The sequence below is a fragment of the Ovis aries genome, chromosome 6 (assembly GCF_016772045.2).
Source record: "Ovis aries strain OAR_USU_Benz2616 breed Rambouillet chromosome 6, ARS-UI_Ramb_v3.0, whole genome shotgun sequence".
In the NCBI taxonomy this organism is placed as follows: domain Eukaryota; kingdom Metazoa; phylum Chordata; class Mammalia; order Artiodactyla; family Bovidae; genus Ovis; species Ovis aries.
This window is the reverse complement of record NC_056059.1, coordinates 86,797,392-86,806,946: the sequence shown is the minus strand read 5'-3', so window position 1 is coordinate 86,806,946 and position 9,555 is coordinate 86,797,392. Positions and strand designations below refer to the sequence as shown.

The window sequence follows — 9,555 nt, the reverse complement described above, 5'->3', positions numbered from 1 at the left end:
CCTCACAGGCTATACAGTCCTTGGGGTCGCAGAGTCAGACAAGGCTGAACATGCACATGCGTCCACACACAAAGGACATGATAAATACAGACGAACAGCTGGATAAGTAAGTACATAGGATAAAGACTGGGAAGATCCCCTTTACAGGAGTTTCTGTCCCCATGAAGTTGGGTACCTCATCCTCTCAATATGAGGATGTGTTCACCATCCTGGCATGTCCCCAAACCTCCTACTATAGGGATTTTGTGGAGACTTCCTCACATAGACATGACCAATTAATAAACTTCATCTCTAGCCCCTCTGGGAGAAGGCGATGGCACCCTACTCCTGTACTCTTGCCTGGAAAATCCCATGGACATGGATGGAGGAGCCTGGTAGGCTGCAGTCCATGGGGTCTCGAAGAGTCAGACAGGACTGAGTGACTTCACTTTCACTTTTGTGCATTGGAGAAGGAAATGGCAACCCAGTCATGTTCTTGCCTGGAGAATCCCAGGGATGGGGGAGCCTGGTGGGCTGCCGTCTATGGGATCACACAGAGTCAGACATGACTGAAGTGACTTAGCAACAGCAGCTAGCCTCTCTCCCCTCTCTGCAATGTGAAGGGCTGGGGCTGAAAACTGCAAGCTATTAATCATGGCTTGGTCTTTCTGGTGATCCGTTCCCATCCAGAAGCTCACCTAGAGTCCTCTCATTGTAACAAATGATATTCCCAGTGTTCCTGTTACTTAGGAACTTACAAAGCTTTTAGGAATTCTGTGCCAGAAACAAATATATGTATTTTCCATTATCTAACAGTTCTTAACCAATTACATATATATACCTATACCTAAGGTAGGTATAATAGTACCATACAGAATAAGAAAATGAGTCAGAAATCAGGTACTTAACTCAAAATCACCCTAGTAACTTAATTCCAAGAAAGACCTGTACTTTTTCTACTATATCAGAAAAGGAAATACAAGATAGGGCTCTTAATCCAGAAAGGCTAGAATGAAATCCCTGTTTTTCCACTTAATAGCTACATGACCTTGAAAAAGTTACTTCTCTTTGCCAGTTTCTTCATCTCTAATAGAGGTATGGATACTAGAAGTTACTACATGAGTTATGAAGAATAAGGAGATAAATGCTTACAAAAGTATCTTCACACTCAATATAAACTTCCAATTTTCCTTTTTTATTTATAGTAATTTGGCACATGTGCTATGCTGGCAGCAGCTGTAAGCCAGAGGTTAAAATGATGAAGGCTCAAGGTAAGCCATCTTGGGTCCAAATCCCAAACACAATGTCCTATAGAAAGTTAATCTGGAAGTTTGGCATCCTCATCTCTGATAAAGTTATGGCAAATGTTTTAATAAATATTAACCACTCACATCTCTGCATTTCTAGCAGCTAGCACAACATTTAATGAATAAACAGTTAAGAGGTCCTTTGTGCTCCTTTACTAGTCTTCTCATTTTCTCCCTGGCATCATCCTAAGAATTTTTAAGTTCACCATATCATCATCTTTCCCCTACTGTAAAGATCAGAATAATTATATATATATATAAAAATAATGTAATTTTGAAGTTACCACTTACTCAGTAGTAATCTTATCAGATTTTCTGCAAGTGGAAAGTACAAAGACCAACCAACAGTATGGAAGGAGAAATGGAATTTTTATCTTATGACATTAAGCACTATGAAAAAATATTCACTATTAATGTAATTAAGGCATATCTCTATTTTCAACTAAGTTCCCCTTCTTTCCTAAGATTTTACCACAATAAAATGTACAAAAATACTTAACATTAAACCCATTATTAGTAACTTTCCGGCTCAAGAATTATACTTTAGGCAATGAAACATCAAAACTACTTTATATCCTAGCTTACAAATAAGATGACTACCAAAGCTGCATTCTCTTCACTTTATGTGAAAAATTACAAAAGTACTTTAAGTATAAATAAAAGACTGATACATGAAAAAAAAAAGTACTCTTAAGTCTGTTGCTCCACAACTAGCTATGTAATTTCCCCAGGCTACTGTCTGACAGAATAGTGGAGAACTTTTTCCATCACCACCTCTTTTCCCACTCATCTTCATATTATTCCCACAGTTCTCTGTATGACCTGATTACAAATTAAAACACAAATAAAACTGAGCAATAACCCTCAATAGGGTCATATAGGAAATTTTCCTATTGTCAGAATTTTTAACATTTAAGGCTAAGCATTAAGTATTAATACACTCTTATCACCAGTTAAAAATAAAAATTTATTAATCCAAAATTATTGCCAAAAGACTTAAAGCTAAGCAAAAACTTTACTTAAGCTTAATGCTCTTTTTAACTCCTGCACGAATGCCAGACAGTTCACCAGTATAACGTTGCTCTTCCCTACGAACTTCACGAACCTGGCCTCTTCTGCGAATTTTGGCTTTTCTGAACTTCTCCCGGTGTTTGACTCTGGGATTCCGATCAATCTTCTTTCTCCTAGGTGTAAGTCCCCTATTTTTAGCAATCTGATAAGTAATGGCTCTCTTTGCATTTTGATCTTCAAGAGCCTTTTCTTCGGTACTATTTTCTTCTTTCTTTCTCTTTAATTTTTGTCTCTCTTCCATTTCTTTATAGTATTTCAGTGCAGCTTCTTCATCAAAATCAGAATCATCAGAAAGGTCTCTAACAGCTAAGGCAGCAGCAGAAGTCTCTGAAACTGATTTTGGCTTGGTCTTCATGGATTTTGCTTTTAAATTCAGTTCTTTCTTTCCAGCACCATCTTTAAGTGTGAGCAGATGACGAATTTCAGAGGACAGCTTCTGATCCACAACTGACAACTTGTTGATCAAATTTCGGTAGGTAACAAGCCTTTCAATGACAGGATGTCCATGTACAGGGACTCTCCTAGCTTTCAGGATCAGATAAAAACTAATGTTGGAGCAGTAGTTCAAATAGAGATTGTATTTGGTCCTCAGGTATTGGCTTCCTTTTCCAGGGGGGATGATCTTTTGCTCCACTAACTGTAGCAATGGCTCCAGCTCATCCTTCATCTCTGTCAACTTAACTTTCAAGTCGTCTATCAGCTCCAAGAGCTCTGGAGATTCCTTTCGCAGCATTTTCAGCTTCTCTTTCACGGAAACTTTCGCCAAATCCTTCACGACACGTGTCTCAGCCTCATTTACCTGAGGTACTGGTTTTGCAAAAGCCTCCACCCAGCTAACTCCAAAATCGTCCTCTTGCAGGGCTTGAGCTAAGCGCCGCTGAATGAGCTGTGCCTCCGCCTCCTCCTCTCTTTCCTCTTCCTCTACTTCTTGTTGACTCTGCCGGCCTCGGGACTTGGAGCCATAGTCCGTGTCGTAGTAAAGTTTTTTCCTCTGACCCCACGACAAACTGGGATCCACAGAAGCCTCAGTCTCACTCTGCACGGAGCTCCCACCATCATCATCGTCACCCTCCTCACTCTCTCCATCTTCATCGTCCTCATCGGCAACATCTAGGGCAAGCACCTCCTCCTCCTCATCGCCATCCTCCTCGTCCCCACTCTCCATTTCGCTCCAGCCCTTAGCCAAGGCGGCCCGAGATCGGGCCTCATGGAAATCATCTACCTTATCTTGGTAGTAGCTCGAGTCCCCCGGTGATGGTGGAGATTCTAAGTCCTCTCCATTGTCGTCCGCTGGGTCGCGACTTGCCTTAGCTCGCACAGCTGCCCACTTGGCCGCTCCGCGCGCGCGCCGCCCGGATCTTCCCACCATAGTTCGCGGTCTCAGCTTCTACACCGACGTCAGGCTTTCAGCCACCTCTGACCTCTGCGCACGAGCCACGCGCTCCAGCAACACGCCGCTGTAACAGCCACGCGATCTCTCAGCACGCTGGTCTTGCGGGCGCTCCAGTCGGATACGGCAGTTTCACCTCCTTCCGGTCTCCAGGATGCTCTCCGTGGAGCGTTTGCACCAGGACTTCCGGTTGGTCATTCGGGCCTTTCCGTGTGGGAACAGTAGGTAATGAAGTTCGGTTCCGGGACCCCTTTGGTCCTGTTCTTACTCTCGCGAGCCTGGGCGTGGCTAGGGTGACGGCCCCGTTAACCGCATGTGAAGTAGCAGTGACCATTAGAGGGCGCTCTACCTCTGCGCCTAGAAGAGGCAGCCAGGCGGTGCCGTGAGTTGTCCTGCTCTTGTACGGACGTCACCGGCCCGGAGCCGAGTGCAGATGTATAAGATTTTCTTGTTTGCTGAAGTCTTGTCTTCGCTTATCTGTCAGGAAGTTAATCAGACTGTTTTTGTCTACGCAACGTCCAAATGTGACATTTCTGGGCACGGTAGGCGGAGGTGGCGGCGGCGCCGCGGCTGACTGGAGCAATCGCGTGCGGGCGCCGGGAAGGGCACAGGCCTCCGGCGGGTGGCAGCTCGTCTCCAGCCCCCTGCCCGCAGGCCTCGGTGACTTCAGGGAATTGGAGTCCCCGAGGAGTTTCTGAGGGGTGGTGACGGTGGGGAGGCAGGGCTGTGCTCTGTCTGCAGTCTGACTGTTTCCGAGGAACTCAAGTTGCCTGCAGGAGGCGCTGCGATTTCTCTTCCTTCTAGTGGAAGAAGTTCATTCTTCAAGGTATTTTGGAAATGACACATGTTAACCCTCAGGAGCGGCCCTTTATAAATTCTTCAGCCCTTAATAAGCACGAGGCAGGGTGTTAGGCTCTGGGAGAACGATGATGGGCAAGAGCAGATGCTGTTCTCGCAATGATGGAACAGGTGGTTTAGTTAAACCAAATCATCACGCGAAACGTGCCAGATCATAAGTGGGCTGAGTACTGTGAACACTTATCCTGTGTTTCCCAGCCTTCAGCTACTGAGGACACTCAACGTGCCTTTCACATCGCTGTCTTTTGGTACATGCCATCCAACCCCCTTACTAAGAAGAGTTTAGTGCTCCCCGCCAAATTTGAGAAATTCTGCTGTATTGAAGAGACAGTCTAAGCATCACTTGTTGGACTTTTCTTTAACTCCCTTAACTGCCTTTTTCTCAGCTGTTTTGTATCACGTCGTAGATCTCAACAGAACTGTGATATTGCAAGCACGCAGCACAGCGTTTGGCACAGAGTAAGTGTTCAGTGAAGATTTGTTTAATGAATAAGTATTGAAGTTACAGTACTTGATCATGTGTTGATCTCAGATGCTAAATAAATGGAGTGAATGAATGATGCCTAAACCTGCGAACATCCCTACGGGAGATAACCTGAGCTGGAATGGATTTTAGAAATCATTAATTCCAGTTCCAGTATCTTCATTGTCTACATGTGGAAACAGAGACTTGGGAAGATTAGGTTAGCAAGTTTAGCACAGAAACCTGAGACAGGGCTCCTGCACCAGGCCCTCACACCCAGCTGTTAGCAGTCCTTTGCCTGTTCAATGTGAATGAGTTTCAGACCTTTTCCAGAGGGTAGGCTGTACTGGGTGGATGAAAGAAACTTTAAGAGCTCAGATGAAAGTATTTCAAGAGAAAGAGTGGTAATAAGGAAAAAATTAGCCAGATTTGTCGGTAGAAGTTTTTCTAGGGCTGTAAGTGTGAAAGGACTGCCTCACAATCTTAGAGTAATTCAAGGTTTAAGTTTTCAGACATTACATATGGTCAGTTCATATTCACTATATATTTTAGACATTATGCTTCCTTCAAATGTAGATAGTTTAAAGGTGAACTGTCATAGGTTGTTAAAGTTAATGGTGACATACAGGTTCTTTGTAGAAAGTGCAGTCTCATCAGGTTATAAAAAATAATAAAATTTTTTAGGAAAGTGCCATTTTGAACTAAAATATTTTTAAAGTGCTACAAGTTATTATAAGCATTTAAAAACCTGTACAGGATTTTAGGAAGTACAATTTAATGAATAAAAAATGCGTAGGTAAAAGTATGTTCTGATGCTAAGTGCAGAATTCATTTTTGAATGTAGACTTTAATAGATTTTTTGTCATCAGCAAATATTAACTGCTTATTAATTGTTGCAGAATGCTATATGCTGTAGTAGATTCAAAGGTGAATTAGCCATAGTCTCTTCTAATGATTTGGTGATGGACAGGGAGGCCTGTCATGCTGCAGTCCATGGGGTTGCAGAGTTGGACATGACTGGCAGACTGAACTGAACTTTTAATGAGCTTCCCAGGTGGCGCTAGTGGTAAAGAATCTGCCTGCCAATGCAGGAGCATGAGAGATGAAGATTCAGTCCCTGGGTGGGGAAGATCCCCTGGAGAAGGTAATGGCAACCCAGTCTGGTATTCTTGCCTGGAGAATCCCATGGACAGAGAAGCCAGGCAGGCTATAGTCCATGAACTCCTGAAGAGTCGGACATCACTGAGCGACTACATCTTCTTCTAATGAGGTAGAAAAGAAGTTATGCATACAGATTATACTAAAATACAAGGCAGTATGTGATGTAAACAGTGCTGTGAGAGATCAGAAGGGTGAGAGATCATCTCTGCATTTTGTTCTGGAAATATTGCTTAAAAGAGTGTGGCATCTAAGCTAGGACTGTAATTATATCCTTGCTTTAAATGTATTAAATTTGCGTTATATCTAAGCAATTTTTTCTGCTCATTTTTATTGCTAATTATTTAAGAATTGTAGTCATACTCAACAAAATACATATACTGTTATAGAGAAGATAGAAACTTATTTTAGATATTTTTAAGGGAATGATCACATTGCTCTAATATTTATTTGGTTTATACTATACATTTCCTAACTATATATGAAATAATATAATAATATCCAGAGTATATTCACAGAGTGTTGTATTCTAACAGTCTCAGATATTTTTGATGAACAGTTCAGAAGTCAGTTCTTCAATTCCAGCAGCTCCTGTAGTATAAACTTCCATAACCGGATCTTGGAATTATTTGCCATTTAGGTGAGGAAATTGTTTCCTTAAAAATTTATATCACTTATAATTTATATCATTTATTAAAAGACATATTAATGCTTTATTATATCATAAGGCTATGACAATTACAAAGAAAAACACTGAGTCCTTAGAAAATAAACACATATTAAATAACATTTAACCATTATATTTGTGGCAACTGTCATGTATTATCAACTCGAATCTTTGTTACATTATTGTGATGCCTGACTCAGGAGTTTGCTAACTAGACCTAATGAGAGCCAACAGGTTTGGGAGTTTTTGTTGTTGTTGCTTTTCCCTGTAGGAGGTAGGGGTTTATGAATGAGACACTAGGTTATATTAGGATACTTCCTTCAGGGCATGAGTTCAGGTTTTTAAAATTCTACCACCAGATTAGCTTAAACTGATCTCACATGCTTGTGGACTATTACAGCAGTAACAGCTAGCATTGAGAGTGGTCATTATGTTCCAGTACTATTATAAGCTCTTGACATTCAACCCTATGAAGAAGTACTATGATAATCTCTAATTTAGGATTCAAAGGCACCTGCAGTTTATCTTTAAATAATTAATTTATGACTGTCCTGGGTCTTTGTTGCTGTGTGGGGGCTTTCTGTAGTTGCTGCTAGCAGGGGCTACTCTCTAGTTGCAGTGCGTGGGCTTAGTTGCTCCATGGCATGTGGGATCTTCCCAGACCAGGGATTGAGCCCATGTCCTCTGCATTGGCAGGTGAATTCTTAACCACTGGACCACCAGCGAAGTCCCAGATGGAATATAAATGAGGCCTTAAGATGTAATGGTAGAACCAGATTTGAATCCAGACAGTCTGGCTTTGGAATTTCCACGATGCTGTCGCTAACTGCTGTACTGTATTGGCTTTCCAATATTCCCTTAATAAGTCTTTTTAATTCCAGTCTCTGCTGTACATTTGATTCAGCATCATGAGATACATCTTTCTAGAATGCTATTAATATTTCCATCATTCTGTACCCTTGCTCAAAACCTTTCAATGATTCTCCGTTACTATCAAAATAAAGTTCACAACATGCATGACCCTCCCACAGTTTGCCTCAAGGCAATCTTTCCAGCCGTACCTTTCACTGAATTCTCTACCACTTTTTATTCTCCAAACATTGCTTTGCAGTCTTCTCCTCTGTTTTTTGCTCTTTTCAGTGTTCCCATATTTACTTATGTAAGAAATTTACAGATAACTACACATCCTTTTGGCTAACAAATTCTCACATAGATCCATAATTGGACATGTATGAGGCTGTCTGAAAAGCTGTTATTGAAAGCATGGTGTTGGAGACAACCTGGATGCTAAAGAGAGAGCAATAAATATCACGGGTGAGCAGCATGGAAATAAAGTAACTATCCATCTTAGTTTGCTTAGTACAGCCCTGTTGAACTTGTTATTTCAGTGTAATTGTTAATAGCAACCCTTTTATGATTTAGATGATAAATTATATGGGTATCTTAACTATGCAGTAATTGGAAAAAGTGAAAGTTGCTTCGTTGTGTCCAGCTCTTTGTGATCCCATGGACTGTAGCCCACCAGGGTCCTCTGTCTGTGGAATTCTCCAGGCAGGAATACTGGAATGGGTAGCCATTCTCTTTGCCAGGGAATCCTCCCAACCTGGGGATCCAACTGGCATCTTCCACATTTCAGGCAGTTTCTTTGCTGTCTGAGCCACCAGGGAAGCCCCAGTAGTTAGAAACTGGATTACATATACATATAGCAACACGAATGGGTCTTAAAAACAGTGTGCTTAGGAAAAAAGGTAAAAAAAGTGGAGTATGTAATAAGATGTGCAACTATACAACAGTACACAGTATATGTTTTATAAGAACATATGCAAACAAAATAATGTACATTAAATATGAAAGAAGGTTGCTCATGGAGGAGCAAAGAATGGGATAAAGCTTGGAGATCAGAAGAATTAGGAGAGGTCCTTACCGTGGACCGATAACGATAATGTGCCAGGAACTGAGGAGGATAGTTAACTGTTTGCATCTGGGGTTCAGTTAAAAGTAAATAAGCAGACAAAAAATGACTACACATCTCTAACTTATAAAGTCCTTTAAAAAATTCCTAGCATCTACAGATTCAAGTTCATATTCCTATGACCTGACTCCTGCATACATCTTAAACTTCTTGCCATGCTGTCACTGCTACCGCGTGTGGCATAGCCTTGCATGTGTATATACTATGTGTGCTGCTGCTGCTGCTGCTAAGTCGCTTCAGTCGTGTCCGACTCTGTGCGACCCCACAGACGGCAGCCCACCAGGCTCCGCCGTCCCTGGGATTCTCCAGGCAAGAACACTGGAGTGGGTTGCCATTGCCTTCTCCAATGCATGAAAGTGAAAAGTGAAAGGGAAGTCGCTCAGTCATGTCCAACTCTTAGTGACTCCATGGACTGCAGCCCACCAAGCTCCGCCGTCCATGGGATTTTCTAGTAGGGATTTACTACAAGTAATATATGTAAATATTAGGCCAAGAGCTAAAACCCTTATTGTGTAGCAAATGAGGGCTGAGTAAAAACGGTTTATGTGGATTGTGTTTCAAAAACCTTTATCATCAGAGCTGTAATTATCATTGTATCAGTATTTAATATAAAAATAATTGTATCTACAAGATTCCTTATTAACCTGGTGCAGGCTATGATCTTTCTTGCCGTCTTTCCTTTATTATACA

At 41.7% G+C, this 9,555-nt stretch overlaps 1 protein-coding gene and 1 long non-coding RNA gene across 5 annotated transcripts in view; one reads left to right on the top strand and one right to left on the bottom strand.

Annotated features, from left to right (window-relative positions):
- Positions 1–2,239: 2,239 nt before the first annotated feature.
- Positions 2,240–3,907, bottom strand: UTP3 (UTP3 small subunit processome component). The gene has a single exon (XM_004009889.6). It carries the CDS (start codon positions 3,724–3,726, stop codon positions 2,302–2,304), a length of 1,425 nt encoding a protein of 474 aa, XP_004009938.1. The 5' UTR covers positions 3,727–3,907; the 3' UTR covers positions 2,240–2,301.
- Positions 3,908–4,089: 182 nt separating this feature from the next.
- LOC105612199 (uncharacterized) overlaps positions 4,090–9,555 on the top strand; it is a 132,050-nt gene continuing 126,584 nt past the window's right edge. For all 4 annotated transcript variants that reach the window (XR_009601055.1, XR_009601056.1, XR_009601057.1 and 1 more), the window contains exon 1: positions 4,090–5,064. This is a non-coding gene — a long non-coding RNA (uncharacterized LOC105612199). The remainder of the gene's footprint in view (positions 5,065–9,555) is intronic.